The following is a 27452-nucleotide window of genomic DNA, read 5'->3' on the forward strand; positions in this document are numbered from 1 at the left end:
TTTAATCTTGGTTTGTCTAATATAGTCATACGTGTAAAATAATTATTCTGTGGGCAGAACGCTGCAAGGGCTATTGCACAGGTACCAGTTAGAAGGAAAGAGAGAGAGAGAGAGAGAGAGAATGAGATTATACATTTGAACTGGATCAGTCTATATATATAAAACAAAAGAAATCCATTAAGATATCTAAGATGCAAATTGCATTATTCTCTCGGTACTAAATTTCTAGGAAATCTATTCCTAGCATGTCACAGGAGGTCTTCAGAGTTCTTTACAACAACAGTGCTGTATAAAGAACTTCTTTGGGTTAGAAGTTAAGTAACCACTTCATTTTTCAAAATATTTTCAGCAAAGAAACATTAGCCCAACGAAAAAGTCCTTCTCTTACTAAAAAGCTAAAGAGTAGTATCTCTTCTTCTGTAAGTCATACTATTCTGTCTAAAGACTAGAGTGAGTTTTAAAGTAGCTGGTGAAAATCAGGTGAGAAATAAAAAGCTTAAGACTAAGTCACACTCCCTCTCTCCTCCCCCAAGAAGTCAAGTTCATTTTATTTTAAAACTCCTTGCACTTTAATTACAGGAAGAGAAAAGATGAGGGACTCCCACTGTGGGGATGCGAATGGAGCATGACCCAGTGTTGGTAAAAGCTGTGGGTGGGCAAGGAGCTGTGTGAACCTGTGACTGCAGTGGAACAGGCAAAAGTGGATTACAGTAATCCAGAGAATTTAAAGAGCATGTGAGGAGGGTCTGGGGGAACTTGTCAGAGAATAGTGGGCACAGGCAGGACAGAGAAGTCACATGGAGACTAGAGAGTGCATCTCAAACCTCAACGAGTAACAGAATCACTGGAGGTGTGTTTAAAGTGCAGGTTCCTGCATCTCCCTGGAGGTTCTGATTCAGGAGGTCTGCAGTGGGCCCAGCCACAAACATTTTCAGATTTCCATGCAAGAGGACTAGGGATCATTTTGAAGAAAACCCGATTAGGAAGATGGGGAGATGGGACAGAGAGATGCAAAGTCCATGTCCAGTAGGTATCAGAGGGTCATTATTAGAGGGGTATTTCAGAAAATCTAAGAACTGTAAGACTGTCTATCCTAAAAGACAAGAAGGAAGAAGGAAGGAAGGAAGGAAGGAAGGAAGGAAGGAAGGAAGGAAGGAAGGAAGGAAGGAAGGAAACAGGAGAGGGAGGGAGGGAAGGAAGGAATGAAGGAAGGGAGAGAAAGAGACACAAGTGTTTTTCATTGATGAATTATAGGTAAGAAAAACCTATATACTTAATAAAAATAATTGGAATTTTATTGATCCTGAGAAAATTTCTTTTGTGATGATCATCTGCATATTTAGGTCATATTTAGAAGTTTTAAAATTGTTGATTTAAGCCAAAAGAGTCCTAATATTCTTACAGAGTGTGGCTGTTAGCTTATGTGGCCAGAGCATTGCCTGCTGGACGTATGAAAAGCCACCAGGCAGACACTGGGGAGAATAAACAGAAAGGCAGATTCGGGACGGTGTCAAGGTTGCTGCTGCTGCCTCTGCTTAGTGATGGTAACAAGAATTCCCACTGTGAAAACAATCTTCAGGTTCACAAATAGAAACTAGGCCAATAATAATGAGGGGATAAAAAGTAGGATTTTTTTTTCAAAAACAAGTTTCATTTATCTGTATGTTTCCAATATCTTCCAAATACTGTAGCAACACATTTGCATCCTAAATTTGTATATTTTAGAGTCATGTATAGCTGTTCATATTATCTTGAAGTTAACTGTTTAACAAAATAATTGTGTTTTTTCTATTAGCCAATGTCCCATATACTAGTCTAATTTAAACTAAATGGCACTATAAAAGTCTCAAATAGTATGGCCTTGTCCATGTTTTCTTTAAAAGTGAAACATAACATTTTGGGGCAGCTATTAAAGAGGGAGGGAAAGGAACTAGGATTCCTTGATTCTACAACCATGTTGCCACCCAAGTGAGAAGAGGTAACAGTTAATTCTAGCCAAAGAAATGGAAAAAACGTCATTGAAAACCAACACTAACTAGGTAAACAGTCCTTTGGAAGTGTGACACAATTGCTATGTGCGATATATTTAACAGTCAGAATATACAGTGTGTTTAAAGACATCAAAGTTTGAAGGCTGTGAGCATATTACATGAATCCAATAAAACATGCAGGAATACGGATTAATGCTTAGGGGTAAATTATGTTCAGAGATTAACAAATGATCAGTGTCTCATACACAGACCTGGCTGGCCTGGTGTGGCTGCTCTTTCAACAAAATGATTCTTTGAGCCTCAGTTGCTCTGTGCCAAAGACCCAACCATTAAGTTCCTTTGACTCCATGACCCCAAGTTTCTGTTCCTAGGGAAAAGCAGTGGGTTATTTTTCTTCTGGAATGTTAACCATGAGGAAACCTGCTGCAATTTCTTTGTGATAATGAACTTGGGAACTAAGGGTATAAATAGTAGGTCATCAAGCAGCAGAGAAAGGACACATGGAAAATCCTTAGGTGACGTCAATGAGAGTTTAATTCAGTTCTCATCAAAAGGGAATGGAAGATACAGGCTGTGCGAACAAAGAACAGAATGAAGCCATCATTTCATGGTGAGGACTACACAAATCATGTAACCTTTGCTTTAGAGCTATAATGTTAAATTTTAAAAATTGGTATGGCCACACAAAATTATATTATTGAATTTTTATATAAAGAAACATTTTAGAAATGTATTGCTTCTTTCAGCATTATCTCTAAAATCTAAACAGCTCAGATTTTTTATATGTGTAGGTGTTGATTACACATAATTTTCCAATTATTATTTCAAAATATTTTATAATTTAAATCTTTTAAATAGTTTTTTCCTGAAGGGCTTAAAAGCTTAATGACAAAAAATGAATTATAATGCTGATAAAATGTGAGGTTTTGTAAAAATTAATAAATGGGTGCAAAATTTTCAAGATGGCATAGTTAACTCAGAACATTTAGTACAACTGCATACAACTATACTGGGAAATAGTGAAGAGAAATTTCCACTTCTATCAAGTTTTCTGCTTCCCATCACAGATAACAAACTTAGATGAAAACCAAACAGCCCTGAAAATAAAAATATGATATATACAATAAAAATATATCAAAAAGAGGTTTTTGCTTTGAAAGGAAGTGAGGGCCAAGTCAGAAACATGGCATCACCTCCTTTTTCGATGAAATGAATGCCATTTATTCTTGCCAAACGTAAAGCAGACGACCTTTCAAACATTCTGGTTAGGATTTTCTCTACCAATCTAAATGATATGAAAATAAAATACAGCATGTAGCACATGGCTAAAATTTTAGAAGCAAATATAATTTTAAAAATTCTTCATGAGGAGACATATTGATCTTAAATGGATACACTTAAAGATTAGTTTTTCAACTGAAAATTTACTTTGCTGTCCCAAAAAGCTCTTTTATCACAAACACAATCAGTACAAAAATTTTTGTGTGTAGATTAAAAAACAAATTAAAAGCAAAAGCTAAAATCTTTTAAATGGTGACAAAATATATATTTATATTTTTAATTTATTTCAAATTCCCCAAATTAGGTGTAGTGGATTATTTTCTGAAAGATGGAATACCATATGACACAGGTGTGTTTGGGACCTCATTCAAGAGGTGAATGTCAACGGTATTAAACATACCTTAACGTAACATGGTTTGTACGTATGATATCACACTACTTAGAGAACAAAATATGGATATCTGATAATTTTATGAGAATACGTATAATTTATATATAGTACCTGTTTAAATGTACAGGCTTTGTAAACTATATGCTCTGCCTCAAAACTCCAGAGGTCTGAAGTTTGGGTGTGTGGCCGACCTGCGGGTGTTTACATCCTAATCCTTGTGGAGATGTGGAAATGCCTAATTGCTTTTCAGATAGTTCACCAGTTGGTAGCCTCCTTTTCTTGGCCTTCTTCCCAAACAATCTGGGCATTAACAAAAGCCAAATTATTTTAAGATGGATTTTGCACTGTTAAATCCCGTTCCACATGAGATGGAAAAGATAAACCAGGTCTCTTAAATATATGCCTGAAACCCAGATGGATGACAAGATCCTTGCAATGCCAAATCCACAGCAGTACAATTTGTGAATGAATTATATGAGGGAGGTTTTCTTCTTCTGCCAGCACTTTCCATCTGGGTAGAGCTAGGTGAGATGAAGTTGCATAACTTTCAGCCCTTTGTGGAATCTAATTACCACGCCACCATTCTAAACACATGACCACGTGACTCACCCAGGTGGGATAAGAAGAAGAATGTGCTTAGCAAGACCCTTCTCACTTCATTTCACTGAGAAATAAAGAGGTCTTCACCACAATTATGCACAGAGGAGTTCTGTTAGACCTACAACATTTTTGTTTGGATCGCCACACACGTTCTGTTAGACCTAGAACATTTTTGTTTGGATCGCCACTTTCACATCGATGCTTTCCTGCTCTCCCACAGTCTGGCATGATTACCATAACACACAAGGTCCTCGTGACTGCAGCCTGTCCATGTTTCTCCTTCTTTTTGACACCTCTTTCGATTTTAATTTTCAACAGATAATGTAGTCATATGGTTTAACAATTTTAAAAGTATAAACTGATATACAGGGAACTGTCTTTCCTTTCCCGATCTCCCAGCCTCCTTGTTTCCCTCCCCATCTCAGGCAACCGCTGTTATTCCTTCTTAGGTACCCTTCCTGAGAGATGCACACACAGCACACATGGCATATTCTCCCTGCCTCTTTAAAGCAAATGTTAGCAAATAACGCACACGGTTTCTCTTGCTTTTACAACTATCTATATCTCTATATATGTATATAAGATCTTTCTTATATATGTATACATATGTCTGGAGGCAAGTATATATATGTATACATACACGCAAATATATATACACACATACAGAAATGCATATACACATATATACACAAGTGTGTATATATATAACACACATACACACACATATACTTCTTTATTCTTTTTGTTTTGAGACAGATTCTCGCTCTGTCGCCTAGGCTAGAGTGCAGTGGTGCAATCTTGGCTCACTGCAACCTCTGCCTCCCAGGTTCCAGCGATTCTCGTGCCTCAGTCTCCCTAGTAGCTGGGACTAAAGGCATGTGCCGCCATAGCTGGCTAATTTTTGAATTCTTTATTCTTTATACAGTGGCATAATGTTCCATTATAAGAATGTATCATAATGTACGTCCCAGGGCCCTCCTGGTAAGCATTTAAGTTGTCCTCAATATTACAACAAAAACCTTTGCATATATGGCTTTCCCGAAGTATTTGATCATATTTATAGAATAATCTCTGAAACAATGGAATTATTGGTTGGAAGTATATAAACTTTGAAATTCTGAAATTTACTCCCATATGCGCTTCCCCAGATATGGACACGCACACAATTTACATGCCCTTCCTCCCCCAAATCTGAGTTATCAGCTTCCCCGATATCCTTACCAATCCATCGTGATTTATATGTGATAGAATTCTGGGGTCTTTAATACAAACATCTGAAAAATGGTATCTTCTTGAAATACTTCATTTACTAGACTTCCAGAAGATCAGTGTTCTCCTCCTACCTCTCTAGCTGTCACACCTTAACCTGAAACCCAGATGGATGCCCAAATGTTTTGAACACCTTAACCTCCTGTTTGTTCTTCTGCATCTTGCTGACATATAAATACTGGGGGCCAGGGATCCCTCTTCTATGTCTACGGTCATCTCTTAGATGAGCTCAGTCTCCCAGCTTGAAAGATTACCTTTGCAATGATAGCTCCCAAGTTTATTGATTCCAGTCTTGACTTCTCCTCTAAACTTCAGACTTGGAGGTCAACTAGGCATATCAAACTTAACTTGTCCAAAACCATACCCCTGATCTTCCCTTTCAAGACCGGGCCTGCCCCAGTCTTCAGCATCCTGGTAAATAGCAGCTCCATCCTTCCAAGAGGAAGCCAAAAATCATCTCTTTCTCTCCTACTATGCCACATTCAATCCATCAATAAGTACTGTTAGCACAACCTTCAGAATGTTGGTTTTTGCCATACAAAATTCTTTTACATGCAGTCTAACACTAAGTCTGTTTGCTTAATATAATGTTAAAGCTTCTTAATATTCTTAATATTATGTATTATATATTATGTATTAGTTCCTGGCCTCCATTTCCAGCCTCATTTGCTGTTCCTGTCTTTCCCATGTGATATTCCACATTACTCACTGCTGCTGCTGGCATGGGCTGTATTGCCCTGCATATGCTCTTCTGTTTGTCTGGAATGTCTGTGCCCACTTGCCTTGGCTCTTAGACAAACAACCTTCTTGACTTAACTCCTGCCCTAAAGTCTGGTTCAACTATCCCCACAGACAGACCTCCCCACTCCTCCTCTGTGTGATCAGGGCTCTAGGGCAGTGTGCACTCACTCCTGCACTTACACCCTAGGCTGCACTTACACTTATGAGTGGCTTAGATGCCTGTCTCCAATACTCGACCGGAGCCTTCTTAGGGGAGGATCCATATCCCGTTTTTCTGTGGAATCTCCAGCTTCTGGTCAGATGGAGAGAAAGAGCTTGTTTGTTGAACAAATAAATACGCAGCATTCTGTATTCAATTCAGCTCAACAGATATTTATTGAGTGCTGGCTTTGTGCCAGACACTGTTCTTGGCGTTTGGGAAACGTTATGAACAAACAAAGGTCCCTTCCCCTCAAGGAGTTTCCAGTCCAGTAGGAGGAACACAGACAACAAGTGATGGGCACAACAGATAACTCATTCACTCAAGTGGCCCTTCTATTTGGAAGACAGCCAATTCTATCTGTAGGCCTGATCTCCATCCGAAGCTTCACTCTAATTGTTTTGACAACTTACTAGCTATTTCCATTTGACCATCCTGCTGTGATCTCATATGTGTCACACTTGAAACAGACCTTCACAACCAACTTCTTTCTAAACGAATACTTCAGGCATCCACATTCTGCTGCTGGGAGTAGTATATGAACACGGAGGGCACAGGAGACAGAATCAATCACTGAGTTCCTGAGTGAGTCCTAAACTATCTAGTGACCTCACTGCTTGTAACAGTTTCCCGAAGTATTTAAGAAACTGACAGATAGAACTTGAGACAAGGGCTTTATCACCAAATAAGTTTGAGAAATGCTGAGTTAAACTGGAGGATATTTAGCATGATAATGTGTACTGAGAATCTCCAAAGGGGATAAGGTGCATTATAAAAATGTGATGATGAAGTCCTTTGCCCAAGGAACATGACTAGTGTTGCATGAATTAGGCTTTAGTAAATGTTGGCTTAAAAAAAATCAATCCCAAATGTTTTAGACTTGAATTAAAAGGCTTCCTTCATTGAGTCCAGCCTGTATTTCCAATCCTAATTTTTACTGTTTCCTGAAAAGCAAATATTTCCCTTCAGCCAGGACAATACATTTCATGTGCACTGAAAGTACACCTTGATGATAAAGTCTGCTAAGCTTTGGCCCATCTAAAATGCCTTGTTCCTTCTGCTTAACTTATACAAATCCTGCATTCCCTCAAGCCCCTAGTTCAAGCTTGGCCTCCTTTCCTAACAACAAAAGACTCTGAGACTGCTCCTTTCTTCAAATTTCATTTATACCTGTTATCTATACCACTCACTTGGTTGTGTTTTATTATAACTTTCCATGATGGTAGAAACATTATCATCATTTTTTTGCATCTCCAATAAGTAATTAGTATAATAACTTGTCATGAAACAAATTCCACAAATGCATGACTGTGTTTTTAATGTAATATGTTAATATGTTATTGACACAGCACTGACCTATAATGAGAATACAGTGACCTATAATAAAAGAACACAGGTTAATTAAAGTTGCTTTATATTCTTTATTCTTATAAGAAAGTTTACCTCTAAATACTATTAAAACATTCTTAGAATGCATCTGTTCACTTTTATTCAATTATTTATATATTCCCTTTTACAATCCCTTATATATTTATAATATACTATAGTATTTGTAGACCACAGAATTAGAGAGCTGGAAAAGCCTTAGAGATAATCTGGGCCAAATCACTTTATATTAAACGTAAGGATACCTAATATACACACATATGTATGTATATACATAACCTTCTGGTATTTGTATGAGAAAGGTGATTCATTTTGTCTGTGAACTTTACTTACAGTTCTTCTCAGTTTTAATAAGCAATTATAATGGGAATTCTCATAACCAAGTGGTTTATTTACGCAAGTGCCAGAGTTAAAAATAGCCTGAGAGTTACTCCTGACCCCTCTTCAGCAGAACACCTGCTGAGATGACCCTGAGAATTGCTATTTAAATACAAGGGGATGCTTTCAGAGACTCTACGGGTTTACAAAGGAAGGAGGGAGGAAGATGTGACAAGAGAGCACAGTGTTGGGATTTAATCACAGAACAGGTACCCCAGGAAAGGCAAGTATCCCCCAAACTTCCCTCCCCTTCATTTGTGGCACAGGGGAAATGTCACTGGTGAAAGCCATGTTCTATGCTGCTCTAGAAAGATAATTTGGCTGTCCCTCAATCACACAGCTGGTGCATGTCTGAGTCAGCAGTCACTCACACTGTCCCTGTGCGAGACAGAGGAGAGAGGCTTAGGGAAAGAGTATGAACTCAGAAGAGGGCCTGCTCTGCTCCACCCTCAAAAGAGAAGTTCTCAAAACCTGAATGTGCTCATCACAATGCAAATTCCTGAGTCCCACTCCCAAATGGTCAATATTTTGGGAATGATATAAAGAGACTGCATTTTCAACAAGCATTCCCGGGAGATTCTGACCACACATATGAAAAATAGCATTAGTGTGAAAGTTGATGTGGGAATCTTTCTTTTCTTTGCATGACTGTGAATAGATGATGTGGGAATCTTAGAGCAGAATTAGGGTGAAGGTTACAGGGACGGTTGGGGTGTGGTGAGACGGGTTTCTAGACACCAGTTGCTTATTGTGAAGTTTTTGCTCTGAATGAGTTGGCCTAGTTGTTGTCTTTGTGGTCATTTCCTCTGCCATCCCTTATCAGTGATGAAGGTCCCTTGTGAGGGAATTAAAATGAGAAAGAGGCCACTGAGGACGCTGTTACTTCTTTTCTTCCCTTGACTTCACTAATTATTAGTTAATTAATTAGTAAATGCCTAGAAGAAGATGTGGTGGTTCAATACCCAGTCTTTAAGAGAAAAGATGTTGCGGATTTCAAATGGGGTATGGGAGTCTGATGCAGGTTTCCTGTGTCTCATCTTCAGAAAGGTTGGCTTTTCACCTTCAGAGTTAAGTGTTAACTTTACTCCTTGAAACTAATGATGATGGGTTACAATTTATGTGTCTTGTAACATTGTATGGGATGACTTGTTTAATCTTTTTCAGTAACTGTAATCCAGCCATTCAAAAACTGCTGTTTATGTAACTGATCTTAGTTCACTGTAATTTAGAAGGCATAGGGCCATCAGGGAATCACATAATCCACTGCCACTTAGAAGAAGGAAAATGGGGCAGAGAGGGGTCAAGTGACTAAAGTCACACAGCAAGACATGGTACAGAGGGCACCAGAACATGGGTCTCTGAATTCCCAGGAAAGAACCTTTCACTTTTGTAAAACAGAGCTGAGAAACATTCTGACATAAATGAGAACTGAGAGGATTTGGATCTGTGTCCCCATCCAAATCTCATGTTGAAATATAATCCCCAATGCTGGAGGTGGGTCCTGGTAGGAGGTAATTGGATCATGGGGGTAGCATTCTCATAAATGGTTTAGTACCATCCCACCTTGGTAGTATACAGTGAGTAAGTTCTCACGAGATCTGGTTGTTTAAGAATGTGTGGCACCTCCCCCTCTCTTCCTCCTGCTCGGGCCATGTGAAGATGCCTGCTCCCGCTTTGCTTTTCACCATGATTGTAAGTTTCCTGAAGCCTCATAAAACAGAAACTGATACTGAGAAGCAGGGCATTGCTGGAAAGACACTTGAAGATGTGGAAGCAGCTTTGGAACTGGTAATGGGCAAAGGTTGGAACAGTTTGGAGAGTTCAGAAAAAGAAAGGAAGATGAGGGAAAGTTTGGAACTTCCTAGAGACTTGTTAAATTGTTACGACCAAAATACTGATAGTGATATAGACAATGAAGTCCAGGCTTAGGAGGTCTCAGATGGAAATGAGGAACTTACTGGGAACTGGAGTAGAGGTCACTTTTGCTATGCTTTAGCAAAGAGTCTGGCTGCATTGTGTCCCTGCTCTAGGGATCTGTGGAACCCTGAACTTGAGAGTGATGATTTAGGATATCTGGAAGAAGAAATTTCTAAGCAGCAAAGTATTCAAGATGTAGCCTGGCTGCTTCTAACAACCTATGCTCACATGCACAAGCAGAGCAATGACCTGAAACTGGAACTTATGTTTAACAGGGAAACAGAGCATAAAAGTTGGAAAAATGTGCAGCCTGGCCATGTGGCAGAAAAGAAAAGCCCATTTCAGAAGAGGAATTCAAGCAGGTTGCAGAAATTTGATAAATAAAAGGCAAATGCTAATAGCCAGGACAATGGAGAAAAGGCCTGAAAGGTATTTCAGAGACCTTCCTGGCAGCCTCTCCTATCACAGACCCAAGGCCTAGGCAGGAAGAATGGTTTCATGGACCAAGTCCAGGGCCCAGCTGCTCTGTACAGCCCCTGGACACTGCTCCCTGTAGCCCCTTTCTTTTGGCTGATTTCTCCCTTTTGAAACGGGATTACTTACTCAATCCCTATATCCCCATTGTAACTTGGAAGTAAGTAACTTGTTTTGATTTTACAGGTTTATAGGTGGAAGGGACTTGCCTTGTTCAGATGAAACTTTGGACTTTTGAACTAATGCTGGAATGAGTTAAGACTTTGGGGGATTATCGGGAAGGGATGATTATATTTTGAAATGTGAGAAGGACATGAGATCTGGGAGGGGCCAGAGTAGAATAAATGGTTTTAATCTGTGTCCCCACCCAAATCTAATGTTGAAACATAATCCCCAGTGCTAGAGGTGGAGCCTGGTGGGAGGTGACTGAATCATGGGGGCAGAGTTCTCACGAATGGTTCAACACCATCCCCCCTTTTGAGTTCTCATGAGATCTGGTTGTGTAAAAGAGTGCATCACCTCCTCCAACCCTCCTGATCCAGCCATGTAAGATAGGCCTGCCTCCCCTTCACCTTCCGCTATGATTGTAAGTTTCCTGAGACCTACACAGAAGCTGAGAAGACGCTAGCATCATGCTTCCTGTACAGCCTATGGAACCATAACCCAATTAACCATGAGCCCATTTCTTTCTAAATTACCCAGTCTCAGCTATTTCTTTATAGCAGTACGAGAACAGACTAATACAAAACAAAAAGTTATAAGGCTCTCGGGTTTCCTTTTGCAAATATAATTGACCTTTCAACAACAGGGGTATTAGGGGCATTGACCCTGCATGCAGTCAAAAATCTGCATGTAACTTTTGACTCCCAAAAAGTTTACTAATAATAGCCTACTTTGGACCTGACGGATGTTTACTGGTAACATAAACAGTTGATTAACACATATTTTGTATATTATATGTATTATATACTATATTCTTAAAATAAAGTAAGCTAAAGAAAAGAAAACATTAAGAAAACCATGAGGAAGAGAAAACATATTTACTATTTATCAAGTGGAAGTGGATCATCATAAAGGTCTTCATCCTCATCATCTTCTAGCTGAATATACTGAGGATAACGAAGGAAAGAAGGGGTTGGTCTTGCTGTCTCAGAGGTGGCAGAGGCAGAAGAGGCGGAGGAGGCAGAAGGAAAGGCAGGAGAGGCAGGCACACTCAGTGTAACTTTACAGGAATGCACTGCAATTTCTGTCTTTTTTGCTTTTTTGCTTCTCTAAAAATGCTTCCATACAGTACCAGTCCTTCTTCCACTTTTTGCTTTAGTTTCAGTGCCAGTATCATAGGAGGATCTTTGTCATAAAAGAAGTCAAAAGCAGTCTTGAATAATAGGAACGCTTCTGCCAGATTGTCTGATGTCAATTTATTTGCTGGCACTGCTTCTTCTACATCTTCCTCATTGTCTGGCACTGGTTTGGAAACACTCATCTCTGTCAAGTTATCTTCTGCTAATTCCTCTGGTGTGGTGTCCATGAGCTCTTGATTTTCTCCAAAATCCATAACCTAAAACCCCTCACCCCCCAACTTTTTTTTTTTTGCCATATCCACAATCTCTTTCATGATTTCTTTCAGCAGCTCTGTTATAAATCCTGTGAACATCTGGACAGTTTTCTCCAGTAGGAATTTATTGTTTTGGACTTGATGACTTTCATGGATTTTTCTTAACAATAATGGTATCTTCAACAGTATTTCGAATCCTTCTAGTCATGTATGATGTCCTCTCTATCAGGGGTTCTCTTCTACAGCATTAACAATCCTTTCCATACAGCATCCTCTGTAATGAGTTTTAAGGTACTTATGACCCTTTAATCTACAAGCTGACTTGGAGATATTGTGCTTGGGGGAAAATAGACCATATTTCATCGCCTTCAGTGTTGAACTCATGGGGTTCTGGGTGGCCAAGGGCATTGTCCAATATCAAAAGAACATTAAAAGGCATTCTTTTACTGGCAAGGTACTTCCTGACTTCAGGAACAAAGCATCAATGAAACTAATACAGAAGAAGCTCTTGTTGTTCAGGCCTCTGTGTTGTACAACCAAAAGACTGGCAGCTGGTGTTTATCTTTCCCCTTTAAGGCTTGGGCATTAGCAGCTTTATAGATAGGGGTAGTCCTGATCATAAACCTGACTGTATCTGCACAAAACAATAGTTAGCCTATCCTTTCCTGCCCTAAATCCTGGTGCTTGCTTCTCTTCCTTACTAACAAATGTCCTCTGTGACGTTTTTTTTCCCCCTAGAACAGGGTATAGCTGCATTAAACACCTGTTCAGGCAGATATCCTTTCTCCTCAATGGTTTTTTAAATTTTATTTTTATTTTAAATTTTTATAGGTGCATAGTAGGTATATATACTTATGGGGTACATGACATGTTTTGATACAGGCATGTAAAGCATAATAATGGAAAATGGGATATCTATCCACTTAATAAGCATTTATCATTTGTGTTACAAACAATTCCATAATACTCTTTTCATTGTTTTAAAATGTACAATAAAATTATTATTGACTACAGCACCCCTGTTGTGCTATCAAATACTAGGTCTTACTCATTCTTTCTAACTTTTTTTTTTTGGTACGCATTAACCATCCCCGCCTCCCCAACCCTGACCTCCCATTGCCTTTCCCAGCCTCAGGTAACCATCTTTCCATTCTCTATCCCCATAAATTCAATTATTTTGATTTTTAGATTCCACAAATAATTGGGAACATGTGATGTTTGTCTTTCTGTGCTTGGCTTATTTCACTTAACATAATGACTTTCCAGTTCCATCCATGTTGCAAATGATAGGATTCCATTCTTTTTTATGGCTGAATAGCACTGCATTGAGTATAAGTATCACATTTTCTTTATCCACTCAACTGTTGGTAGATGCTTAGGTTGCTTCCACATCTTGGCTAGTGTGAACAATGCTGCAATAAACATGGGAGTGCAGGTATCTATTTGATATACTGATTTCCTCTCTTTTGGGTATACATGCAGCAGTGGGATTGCTCGATCGTATGGTAGCTCTATTTTTAGCTCTTTGAGGAACCTTCAAACTGCTCTCCATAATGGTTGTACTAATTTACATTCCCACCAACAATGTATGAGGGTTCCCTTTTCTTCACAGTCTCGCCAGAATTTGTTATTGACTGACTTTTGGATAAAAGCCATTTTAACTGCAGTGAGATGATATCTCATTTAGTTTTGATTTGCATTTCTCTGAGGATCAATGATATTGAGCACCTTTTCATATGCCTGTTTGTCATTTGTGTGTCATCTTTTGAGAAATTCCTATTAAACTTTTTGCCCATTTTAAAATTGGATTATTAGACACTTTTTCCTACAGAGTTGTTTGAGCTCCTTATATAATCTGGTTATTAATTCCTTGTCCCATTCATTCAGTGGGTGGTCTCTCCATTTTGTTGTTTGTTTCCTTTACTGTGTGGAAGCCTTTTAACTTGATGTGATCCCATTTGTTCATTTTTGCTTTGGTTACCTGTGCATGTGGGGTATTACTCAAGAAATCATTGCCTAATCCAATGCCTGGAAAATTTCCCCAATGTTTTCTTGTAGTAGTTTCACAGTTTGATGTCATAGATTTAAATTTTGATTTGGTTTTTGTATAAGGAGAGAGATAGTGGTCTAGTTTCATTCTGCATATGGATATCCAGTTTTCCCTGCACCATTTACCGAAGACACTGTGTTTTCCTCACTGTATAATCTTGACACCCTTGTGGAAAATGAGTTCATTGTAGATGTGTGGATTTGTTTCTGGATTCTCTATTCTGTTTCATTGGTCTATGTGTCTGCTTTTATACCAGTACCATGCAATTTTGATTACTATAGCTCTGCAGTATTATTTGAGGGCAAATAATATGATTCCTCCAGTATTGTTCTTTTTGCTCCAGATAGCTTTGAATATTCTGGGTCTTTAGGGGTTCCATATAAATGTTAGGATTTGTTTTTCAATTTCCACAAAGAATGCCACTAGTATTTTGATAGCGACTGTATTGAATCTGTATATTGCTTTGGGTAGTATGGACATTTTAAAAATATTGATTCTTCCAATCCATGAACATGGAATGTCTTTCCAGTTTTTTATGTGTACCCTCTTTCTTTCATTAGTGTTTTATAGTTTTCATTGTAGAGATGTTTCACTTCTTTAAGTTAATTCCTAGGTATTTAATTTTATTTGGGGCTAATTTAAGTGGGATTACTTTTTAATTTCAAATTGTTCACTGTTGGCATATGGAAATGCTACTGATTTTTGCATGCTTATTTTGTATCCTACAGCTTTACTGCATTTGTTTATCAGTTCTAACAGATTTATGGTGGAGTCTTTAGGCTTTTCCAAACGTAAGATCATACCATCTGCTAACAAGGATAATTTGACTCAATGACTTTCTTAATGGCATCTGGGAACTTGCCTGCTGCCTGTTGGTTGACAGAAGCTGTTTCACCTATTACCTTGACATTTTTTAAGCCAAACCTCTTTCTAAAATTATCAAACCATCCTTTGCTGGCATTAAATTCTCCAGCTTTGGATCCTTTACTTTCAATTGTCATATAATGACTTCACTGTTTCTTGAATCATATTAGTCTATAGGTGTGCCTTTTGTATAGCAATCCTGTACCCATCTAAAAGCTATATTTTCAATGTGAGATAAAAAAATTTAGCAAAAGAAGTGCAAGGTTTTCATACCTGCTGGTATGGCTGCAACAATAGCTTCATGAATTTTCTTTTCTTTTTTTTTTTTTTTTTTTTTGAGACGGAGTCTTGCTCTGTGCCCCAGGCTGGAGTGCAGTGGCGCAATCTCGGCTCACTGCAAGCTCTGCCCCCCGGGTTCATGCCATTCTCCTGCCTCAGCCTCCCAAGTAGCTGGGACTACAGGCGCCCACCACCACGCCCGGCTAGTTTTTTGTATTTTTTTAGTAGAGACGGGGTTTCACGGTGTTAGCCAGGATGGTCTCGATCTCCTGACCTTGTGATCTGCCCACCTCAGCCTCCCAAAGTGCTGGGATTACAGGCTTGAGCCACTGCGCCCAGCCTTCTTTTCTTTTTTTTTAGAACAGTCCTTATGCTGGATTCATTTATCCTGAAATGGCAGTCAACTGCACACCTCAATCTATGGTATATACTAAGCAATTCAACTTTTTCTTGAAATGTCATGACTCTTCTCTGCTTGTTGGGAGCACGTACAGTATCACCAGTGGCACTTCATATAGGTCCCATGGTGTTACTCGAGGTTTATGGTATTGCACTAAACATGATGAATAATATGCCATAACTATGAGAGATCACTTTTTACTGGGAATGCAATTTACTGGAATGATAAACTGCTCAGTCAGAGATGATTAGCATCACACAGCGTTTTAAGCAGATACTCCCAACACTTGAGCTCACCACAACAGCAACAGGAGGTGGCTATGAAATTATTACAGTAGCAAAGTATGTTTTGCAGTTAATTTTAGTAGTTATTAGTTAACAGTGTATCTTACATTTGTTTACATTTTTCTTAATTGTGAATGATGTCATGTATGGGCTTTAAGTGTGTGCATAAGTTTTGATAAATTTTAACTTTTTATAACAGATTTGTGCATATCTTATGGCAGTAAACGATAAAATAGACTAGTACCTACATATATTTTATGCATTTGTGGCCTATCTTCTTAAATTTTTTGATATTTCCATGCTACATGGTTCATGTCTTTTTTCAAATTGTTGCCAACCTCCAAAAAATGTCTCAGTATATTTATTGAAAAAACTCACATATATGTGGACCCATGCTGTTCAAACTTGTGTTGTCCAAGGGTCAATTGTATTTTCAAACAGAACACTTGTGAAGTGCTTTCAGAATGAATCTCGCAGATGATTTTCTTTACTATGTTGGGCAAGATGATGTGCATGAACCAAGTGACAGATGGTGATGGCTTACTTATCTGATAACCTCAGCTCCTAGGAGCACACTGAGATATGAGGAGTTTGGGAAAAAAAAAAAAAGTCTCTGAGCAATTAAATCCAGGTAATGTAGGTCTGGCCTGACATTCTGCCGGTTTTCCCCATGCAGGAGTGTGTTGGGGCCTCATCCTCTTTTATGTAAGATAAATCGCTTGGTCACAGGGGAGACATCAACAGCTCAGCAGACTGGAAGCAGCAAATATAAGAGCAAAAAAAAAGAGCGGTATACAAACAGTTAGAAATACAGTACAAAGCAGTAGGAAGTGAGAGTTTAATGAAAGGAGATGGAATTAAACTATTAACACCATGTCCAGATCTGAACAGTCACAGCAGGCAGGCTGCTGTGTGTGCAGGTGAAGGGGTCTCCAAACTTAAAGACTTCAAGAAATCACTGCATTAAACTGCAGCATCTCAAGATGATCCTGGGTCTTCAAAACAAATGTTCAAATTATTTTTGGCAAATCAAATTTAAGAAAGCAGGGATGTATAAGATCCACTGAAAATTTCCCATTAAATTGATTAAAATGAAGGGTAATTGAAGCTTTTATTATTAGGAAAGTTATCTTCTTCGATCCCACTTTACTCAGTGATGATGCAACCCTGGCCATGCATGAAAATACGTTGGAGCTTTTAGCAAAGAAGCTTCCATTTAAAGAGGTCTGGGGAGGGCTGGGTCATCTTTCATTTAGTTTGATCCTCCCTCCTAACAGTCATTCTGAAAGTGTACAGAACAGATTCTCCTGCCAAAAGAGGAACCAGGCTCTCATCCTCCCAGGCATGCAGGCATCACCTCTGCCTGGGGCATGCCCATGAACACAGGGAAGCCAGCAGGGGTCCTTTGCAGGCTCTCCGCCCCTCTGCAACCTGACACTGTCCCAGGCCTTGTGGGTGTGGGATCACATCTTTGGGAACATCCTCAGTTCCTGCGGCAGCTTTTGTCCCTTGATTCCTTCCTTTTTTTTTCTTCAAATTTAGTTTTTATTTTTACTAGAATTATGCATGTACATAAAGAACCAAATAATTGTCCACAATTCTCCCTCCCTAGAAGCAGTCACATTCAACACCTTTAGCTGATTATTTCCCTTCTTTAGTATTTATGTTCATATTTCTAAGTAACATGCTTATATTGTTTACTTAGAATTGTTTTTCAAGCATCATCTATTAAATTCCCCATATGAAGGATGGGAATTTTGCTATTTTTAACCTCCCTACTGTCAGGACACAGAAATCTAAGTGTTAATTAATCCAGCTTCCAGACAGTTTCTCTCTTTTATCACTAGCTTTATCCCAGTTCCCAGAGGTACCCGGTCACCAGGTTAGATCAGAGCTGGTGCCTGGCCTGTGAGTCAGGCTGTGTCAGGCCCCCCACGACCAGCTTTAGATTCAGGTTCCTGAGTGGGTAGCTAAGCCAATTATCACTTGTTCAGCTGTTACTCAGTTTCTAGAATTTTGTTGCTCCCGTTTTCTTTGTCCTTATGGATTTGTGGCTTTAAAAAACACACACACACACACAAAAAAAAAACAAAACAAACACCTTTACTGTCATTTTAATGAGGTTTTAGAGTGGAGATTAAAAGCATTTGTTAATTCATCATCTTTAACAGGATGTCATTGATTTGCTTTTTTCCTCCTCCAGAGAACAATTTATTTTCCATTTAAAATCACCTGACAGAAACACCTAGCTCACTGAGGGAAAGCAGTTTGGGTTTCCTTCTTGATCATCTTCCTATCCTTTATTAAGCATACCAATTCAGCGACTAGAAAGGAAATTATAATCCAAAAATGGGTTACAGTTTTGGCATTGAAAGAGACAAAGACATAGGTGTTAGAAAGTGGAAAAGACTTTTGCCCTGAAAGAATTTGACACATCTTTTCCCAACTTTTATACATGTCTAACAAATGAACTTTCATGATGTTTCTCCCTCTGCAGATTCCTGTTCAGCTCTCCTGCTGGTGTTCCTTACCAATCCCCTACTTGAGAACGTGTATGCATGTGTTTGAATTATAAAGACCCATTCTTATATGGCCACATCACTTCTCACTCCCATGGCGGCCCAGACTCACGCATCCCATCACCCCAGCAGGATCTGATATTTAATCAGTCCCTTTGGCTGGCACTGCTGATCTCTGACTCTGAGCAAAGTCCCCATACTCTTGCCCCTGTCTTGAATCCCCGCTTTCACTTCCTCACCCCCGAAGTTGGTGTTCTCCTATGACACCACTTCCTTGTTTACCTCATCAATGGAAAACACTCCTCTCTTTTTCAGAATTTTTCTAAATGTCACGGCTTTCTGTGTTATCTCAGACGAGGAGCCTTTCTCCCTTTCTAAGGTCAAGTGTTTCATGACTGTACTTCATTCCTGACCTCACATCTTTCATCCTGAACCTCTGTCTCATCTATTAATGTCTTCCTCTTCACTGGGTCGTTTATAATCCTAGCAACATGGTTTTATTACTAAAATTTCTCTTTTACCCCAACTCTCTCTGCTACCGCATTCTCTTCTTAACAGAGAGGACTATGCAGGCAGGCTGCCTCCAACTGCGCATCTCTGAGTTGTTCCCACTGCTCTTTCCGCAGTCCCTTTGGGTCCTCCACTACTGGGATGCATAGGTTCCTAGCCTACCTTGGTTGGAGGTCTTCACTTCTCAGCACTCCTCTCCTGCCACGCTTCCTCTTCCCAGTACTAACATCAGCATACGCATGTCCCTATGTAAAAAATAGATTACACAGCCAGAAGCCTGAACCCTTCTGCACTGGGGACGCTTTTTAACGTGTTTGGAGGTGGAGGTCTGACTCTTTATTTCCATTCAATTATTTAAATGAGGTTTTAACTAATAAAAATATATGTTTGTGCTTTAACATTTGAAATACATCGAAAATAATCCTTTCTTGCAGCACTTTGGTGACCTATATCTGTTGGCAAGCAGAGTAACAATTACTTATCAAAAGTAAGATCTTATGCAAATGTCTTTTGAACCCAATATAAATTAGCAATTCTTCATATGACTAATGAGTATATGTCCTTACCATAATTGTAAACATGAGAAACAAAAGATCAAGGGACTCTAAAATAAGTACTTGGTATAACAGAAGGGCTGTGTAGGCGTTCAGCAGTAACTGTGAAACCAAAAGATAATCTTTATATGCTTCTAAAGATCTTTAAACCCAGAGCAACTTGAACCATTACACAGTGGTTATTCTTCCCCCATCCTAATCAAAATCCCTAATAGATAAGATTCTTCAGCTTTTTAAGTACAAGCACATGTATCTCTTACTGAAATCAAACATAAACAGAAAGCCACATTATACTCAAAATTATCAAATTTCATAAACCAGTGAATTGACAATAACTCAAATCGTTGAATAGTTTTTTTTTTCTGATAAACAGTTCGTTTTTCAAATTCCACAAAGGTCATAATTTTCATAGCAATACATGCATTGAATGGAATCAAACAATTAAAATCAAATCATATTTAGTCAGTTAATATTTGGGCAACTACTCTGCGCAGAATGTTAGAACAGATGTCATGCGTAAGATACAGAGAGCAACTTGATATATAATCTTAGTGCTTTAGGAGGTTATTATCCTGTTTACAAGATGGAATGCATTAATAAAATACACAATAACTGAAGAAGCCCTACCAACTGAAGCAAATTAAAGGTTTAAAGGGCTCAATAGAATGCTTTAGGTAACATAAATCCTGGAATCTTGAAAGGTCTCCTAGAAGACTGTTGAGATAATTGAAAAAGAAGAAAGTACAGATTGGCAGAGAGGACAGAGAAAGAAGTCTCAGCAGATGAGTGGTATGTGAAAATCTGATTAAGTAAAAACACAGGGAATGGGGACAGGCAGCCCAAAGCAGAGGGTGGATGGCTCACCATCCCTTCCCTTCCTTCCTCACTCTCCAGAAGCACCTTCCTTATCTACTGTCAACTGCCTCCCATCAGGTCTGCCCAGGGACATTCTCTGCACACAGCTATTATGGTCAGTACCTGAAAGCTCAGGCCCTCTCCTGTTCTACACAAACACCAATGTCTCCCCAGTGCCTCACACACCAACCTGAGACTCCTGAGTAACACACGGTAAGTATTCAATATATTTACTGTGTTTACTTCCATATCTCCTGTTCAATTTGAAGGCTCCAGAAGGTAACCAATCATTGTTTTTTTCATGTTTTGGTATGCAAGGGCTACCATGTACCTTATGCATACAGAAGTTCAAAACACATCTATTAAATGAATGAACAGATGATTTAATAAATTTTATATAATATTGGCAAAATGGTGGGCTTGTTGGTAGATGACCTCACTCCTCCTGGCGAAGTTAGGAGTTTAGATTTGTTACCAGAGACCCTGCTAAGCAACTGGATGATTTTGTACAGGACAGTGACATGATAAAGATTGTGTTTGAAGAACTTGTTTTAAATGTAGATTGTAGGGAGAGTTAGCCTGGAAAGGACTAGAAATAGAAAGATCATTCTGCTAATAACATTTGCTGACAAGATTAGTAAAACAAGATGGGGATTGTGGAGTTTGTTGATTAGTCACCAATATGAATATTCTTTCAATAGATACTGGAAAAAAATGTCACACATATATTTATCTTTGATCTATTTTAAACAAGTTCATTTCTGAGATAAGGGATTTTTTTTTTTTTCAGAGTAGGCGATTTAGTTTCTTAGTTTAAAAGAATAGCAACCAAAAAGCCTTAGAAAGTCAGGACAGATTTTTTTTTTTTTTAAATGACTTGAAAATATTCTTTATATTAGAATCTCCCAAATCAACACTCAAAACATTAGAAAATTAAAAGAACTCCATTTTGTGTATTTTTATTACGATGCAGAATACTGAATTTTTTGGTTTTACCACAGCTAAAATTAACTGGATGATTGTTTACATAAGAAGAATTTTATAATCTGGTATAACATTTGGATGTTAAATTAATGAATTTATCAGCACTTGAAAATGCCCGTGTGTTAAAAAGTGTCAGGAGGTTGTAACTGGTACCTATCTCCTTTACAAGAAGCCATTCTCCCTCTGCTCAAGCCTTACCTATTCTACTGTGTACTAGAGTCATGGGTGACCAGCAGGAGCTTTGGCAACACAGTTAACACTGAAGAAGAGATTAGTGCAGAGTTTCTCAATCTTGGCTGTACATTAGAAACACCCGGGAATTTAAAATCGTTATTAATTCCCAGCCCCACACCTCAGACCAATGTTGATGTATTCTGAATGGTCCCCTCAGGTGAGTTTGTTACCTAAGGCTGAGAACCACTGAATTGGTATTTTCTTTAGCTATAGAAAAACAATTTTCTTATTTGATTTTCTTGATATAGCATCCAAAAAATGAAATAGTTTTGGGGCAAAATATATGATGCTATTAATTTTATTTTAAAGAGAGGAAACAAACTTTCACTTACCTGCCTTCTGACAATGTACAATCTTTTCATATACAGCATCTGCATTTTCAATCAACGCCTTGAGGGACTGAATCATCTGCAAAGGGAATATTCAGACATGAGATTACACCTGACAACTAGACACCCTCCTGCATTCATGCACAAGGCTCTTCTCCTAAAACAGGCTGATATGATGATATCAAACGCTTTTTTATCTGACTTTCTACTACTCAACTTCAAATGTGCATGTGAAAAATGATAAAATCACGCATCCCCGCATAATGATTAAAACAAGATGCGAATAGTATTACTTTCCAAGTGCAGTGAGGCTAGTACAACACTGAACTTGAACCCTGAGCTAATACTGAACTGAGTTCATTTCCGCGTGAAAAGCTACAAATATGCATGCAAATCTGATCTGAGTTTTAAACTGTATTTTTGGTTATCCATTTTAACAAAATTTTCAACTTCATCTTCTAGAAAACTTCAACACCTACACGCTTCACTCATTTTAGCCAAAATGTCTCCATATGAAATTCAGTTTAAAACATACAATGAGAATTAAAAATAGCATTTGTTTGATACCATCCATCACTAATAGTACCTCTAAAACTAGTAGTTTTATGTTTCTATTAGTGGTTTTTAAAATGTTCAAATTTGAATTCTTATTCCAAATTGCATGTGCTTGTTTTAAGAGCTCAAGCTTGAAGAAGAGAAAGAATCAGTGAACAGCTGATCCATTATTTTACTCACCAAAAAGCTAGGAAAAGATGCCTCTGAAGTAATCTTGTTGGCTCTAAAATCATTATGAAAAGGAAATGGGATAGCCAGAAACAACCCTCATGGCTCAAATGGGTACAATTATGATATCTGCCTTAGTATAAATTCTACATATTTGTATTTAAATGTCCAAATATTTTGCATTATAATATTACTCATCTATTTGACATGACCATCATATTTTAAGTAATAAACACCCATCCATTCCTTTCATTTCTGTCTCATTTTTTATTTATTTATTTTTTAAAGAGACACGGTCTGTTCTGTCAGCCAGGCTGGAGTGAAGTGGTACATTCATACCTCAGTGCACTCTCCAACTCCTAGACACAAGTAATCCTCTAGCCTCCATCTCCCAGGCAGCTGGGACTACAGGTGTGTGCCACCATGCCTGGCTAATTTTTAACATTTTCTATAGAGATGGGATCTTGCTCTGTTGCCCAGGCTGGTCTTACACTCCTAGGCTCAAGTGATCTTCCCACCTCGGCCTCCCAAGTACTGGGATTACAGGCATAAGCCACCGCACCTGCCTGCCTTATTTTTCTTTATAGCATTTATCACTAACTGCCCTAGTAATTATTTTATAGTAACTAAATATATGTAGGTTGGATTATTTGTATAACTCAAAACCCACCATATTTTGGTAAGTTATACTTATTTAAAATATAACCAACATGTCTCTTAAAAAGTGTACTGGCTTCTTAAGGTTAGTCAAACAGTATTTATCAACTTGTACAGTTCTTAAAAAATGGTAAACATCACAAGTTTAAAGGCCAAGGTAGGCATTTATTTACGCCTTCATAATGTATTTTTAATCATCACTGGGGTCTACTGCAGGCAGTCCCTGTGTGGAAACCAGGGATACCTCACCTACAGGATACAACCCCTATCCTCAAGAAGTCCACACCCTATGGCAGAGTTTGCACTTTGGAATTCAGTATTTTCAAATTCATTCTTCAAGATCTGAGTCATTCCTGTAAATTAAAATATTCTATTTTACAGCTTGACATATTGAACAGGCAGCGATAAAAATGAACCGTTAAGAACTTTATTATACTGATATAAAGTCGTTTGTGCCATTACATAATTTGCATACTGAAAAGGTTCATACCGTCATCAGTAACCTTTTTCAGCTTTGATGTCAAGCCAAATGAGAGATACAAAGAAGCAAGGACTTCTTCAAGCAAGGATGGTGATTGTCACAGCTTAGTATCAAAGAACTGGCCAACTGTGTCCCCATCATTCAAACAGGAAAAGGAAAAAAAATATGATCAATGAAATGAACCTAGTCATGAAACAAATGAGGACAGGAGCAAAAGCAGGAGTGGAGAAGAACAAAACAGCAGCATTAAGCAGAGGCTCACACAGGCAGACAAGAAACTCATCTGGGGAATGGTGTAGCAACAGAAAGAGCACAGATTTACATGGGTTCCAATCCTGGTTCTATTACTCATTAACTTTGTCATCTAGGACAAGATATTTAACCTCACAACCCTAATTTCCTACCCATAAAATGAGCTTACTAAAGACATTACACCTCATAATGTGAGGACTAAATGAAAGGATGCGTGAGGAGCGACTGGCGCAATGAAGACACTTTCAAGTGGCAGCTGTCACGGTTGACTCCCCATTTATCCAGGAGGCCTGGCAGAGCATTTTCTGGTAGCCCCAAATTAGCTGAATGCCTTCCTTTCATATGTTCACTGGCAATGTTTCCAATACTCATTACTAATTTTAGTTCCACTTGAAAAGCTGGGTGTGATGAAGCTCAGAGAAACAAGTTGCATTATTATTCTTAGAATCATCTTCCAGTTTAAGTATCACCAAAGGATAAATAATTATGTACCTTCCAGCTATAAAATATATGCAAGGCTGAATAAATGCACATTCATCTCAAGGGTCCAGATACAGAAGCTCATCTGCCTCCTAAATTCTATAACACTTGGAGGATTATTTGTTTATTCTTGGGACAATTGTTTACTGAGGCCCTCTATGTGTGGGACCCTGAGCTAAGGGCTAAGTATGAAGCACATGTACCCTAGAACTTAAAGTATATAATAAAAAAGAACAACTGCTGCACTAGGACTATGGTACAGAAATAAAACAGATGCATAAACAATAACTAAAAAGGTGGGATTGCTATTGTAGCCTGTGAGCTATGGGATGTGATAAAATTAAATACTCTGAAGCTACAGCCCTTTGGTGGGATATTTAATGGTGAAGTACTTGCGGTGTAATGGTATCCATGTTGACACCCACAGAAGGATCCACTTGTGACTTAGATTTCAATACAGGAAGTTCCTCTGCTGATAATGAGAGTGAATATCACTGCCGCCCCCCATTCATGAGTAGTATATAAAATATGAAGATGACTAATACATCAGGGTGGAGGACACTAATAGTGAGAAGCCATTCCTCCTAGGTTTGAAAGTAAACAGCAGGAGGCATTTGCAGACTGTATTAGAGGGAATTCCAGAGGGAACCAGCCTAGGAGAAGGCAGGCCCATAGTAAACAATCAGCAAAGCGTAGACAAGGCAGCAGAAAACACATGCAGACCTCAGCAGAGATGATTCATATTGTCACACCTGTTATCAAATATTTGTACTACTTGCTTCAGAAGGAAGAACTGCCAGTTGGGATATTTTTATAGTTTTGGGGTACATATTTATTATTAAATTAATGTATGGTTAACAGTTTATAGTTCTTGTTCTTAACAGGCATATATTAATCTTCAACTTTTGCAGTATTGCATAAATTCTCCTTGAGTCTAACAGCTCCTCTAGGTGCTCTTAAGGAAGCTCTCAGGACTGTAGGCTCCATAGGAACACCAGGTGCAGAGTCCAGCAGGCTTAAAGGACAGGTGAGGTAATGGGCCTTCAGGCCCCTGCTCAGCGGACTGATGTTTCCCTTTCATTCTGTCGTCAATTATTATTGAACGTAGTGCACATGGCACTGAGGATGCAGCAGAGATGACATGGGGCCACCAGCTGATCTAGCAGGGGCCACTTTCTGTCTGGGTCTGCTGCTTTATAACAAGCTGTGATTATAAATAGTACAAGTGTTGGTTGAATGAATCAAGATGAAAGTAATTCAACATCTCTGCATCAAATATGTACTTGGTGCTTTCTATTTTATTTACTGATCACATTATCCATGTGAGGTGAGTAATTATGAGGTTAGTTTTACAGATGTGAACACTGAAGGCCTACCTGAAACGTAAGCAACCTTTCAAGGTCATCTGGTACTATAGGTAAAATAACTCTAATTAGTAAGTCATGAAACTGGTATATCTGGTCTTGAAGCCTCTGCTTTTTCCACAAAACCATGGTAAGTTTTGACACATGAGTTACTGCACAGGTGAAGACGAAAGGATGTTCCAACCAGAAGAAAGCACAAAAGCAGAGGAAATTTTGTAACTCCTAAAAGCTGCTACACACAATATAGTAATCTCATCTCAGCTACTAACATTGACCCAAAGTTTTTTTTCAGAATAATATTTCTATAAAGCACTTTGAGAAAACATTTTAAAATGACAGCAATAAATTACTTGTCTCTATTTTACAATTCATTATTATAAATAATAAATAATTTATATTTAATGTGAAACTACCAGAATAGGCATCTCAGATTAGACAAAAGCATATGTGTGGGTAGTAATATCAATGCATGAGCCAAAGGTTTACCTTGTTTTCTCTGTGTATATTACATTGATATGTCACTAATGAATGCAAAGCCAAGTAGAGTGGTTAATTATATAAGCATTATCTGCATTAATGCAAATGCATGAATTTCATCAAGCCCCTATAAACACACAGGTGTAAGCCTTGGCACAGCAATCAGACACCCTGCTGCCAGCCTGAGTAACTCGCCACATGGATGCTTATATTGTTTTTTCCAGGGCAAGATGCTTTTATATAGTTGTTGCTAATGGATTTTATATTAGTGGCCTGTTACCAGTACCTCCTACATTTCTGGAACTAAAGTGTTTGGAAAATCTATGGATTTAACATAGCCTAGAAATCTATTTCATAAATTTGATCACCTCTAATATAAGATTTTAAAACAGAATTTGAGCAGATGAAAAGCAGGAAATTTCAACTAAAGGCAAAGTAAAAATTAAAATTTATATTTTATTAAGCTGGAAAGAAACCAGAAATGCCTTTCATCAGAGTGCTATGTTTTGAAAGTAACTCCCATGTTAGTGTAAAGTAAATTTCTCTGTTTATAGACACAGCTATATTGTGTGTATATATTAAGGGTTATTATTATATAAATATATTATATATTACTAGATTTCTATAGACTGCTCTTCATATTCTGTTTTGAAACTTGCTTATCAACTAGGAAAATTCCATTTTCAGAATAAGCAAGTCTGTGATTTTATATAAGGACCTTATGTCTGATTTCAGACAATTCACTGAATTGCTCTTCATCTTAAGAACACAGATTTTGTTAATAATTATAAAAGTAGTTTGTGAATAATTTTAAATACTTGGGTGAAAGAAGTTTTAGTAATAACATCTTCTGAATTCTAGATTATTTCCCCTTTATCTTGTTTTGAATCTCAGTTTCAGACAGAAAATCCCAACCTCAAAACTCCTTTCTTTGCCTGTCCTACTCAACACAGATGTGACTACTGCATCTTCTG

General features: G+C 38.2%; 1 protein-coding gene across 4 annotated transcripts in view; it reads right to left on the reverse strand.

Moving 5' to 3' along the window:
- PLCL2 (phospholipase C like 2) overlaps window positions 1-27452 on the reverse strand; it is a 324082-nt gene that overhangs the window by 26057 nt on the left and 270573 nt on the right. For all 4 annotated transcript variants that reach the window (XM_050779546.1, XM_050779543.1, XM_050779542.1 and 1 more), the window contains exon 5: window positions 22048-22123. In XM_050779546.1, the coding sequence (XP_050635503.1) occupies window positions 22048-22123 (76 nt within the window). The remainder of the gene's footprint in view (window positions 1-22047; window positions 22124-27452) is intronic.

Source organism: Macaca thibetana, chromosome 2 (assembly GCF_024542745.1).
Source record: "Macaca thibetana thibetana isolate TM-01 chromosome 2, ASM2454274v1, whole genome shotgun sequence".
NCBI classification, from domain to species: Eukaryota; Metazoa; Chordata; class Mammalia; order Primates; family Cercopithecidae; genus Macaca; species Macaca thibetana.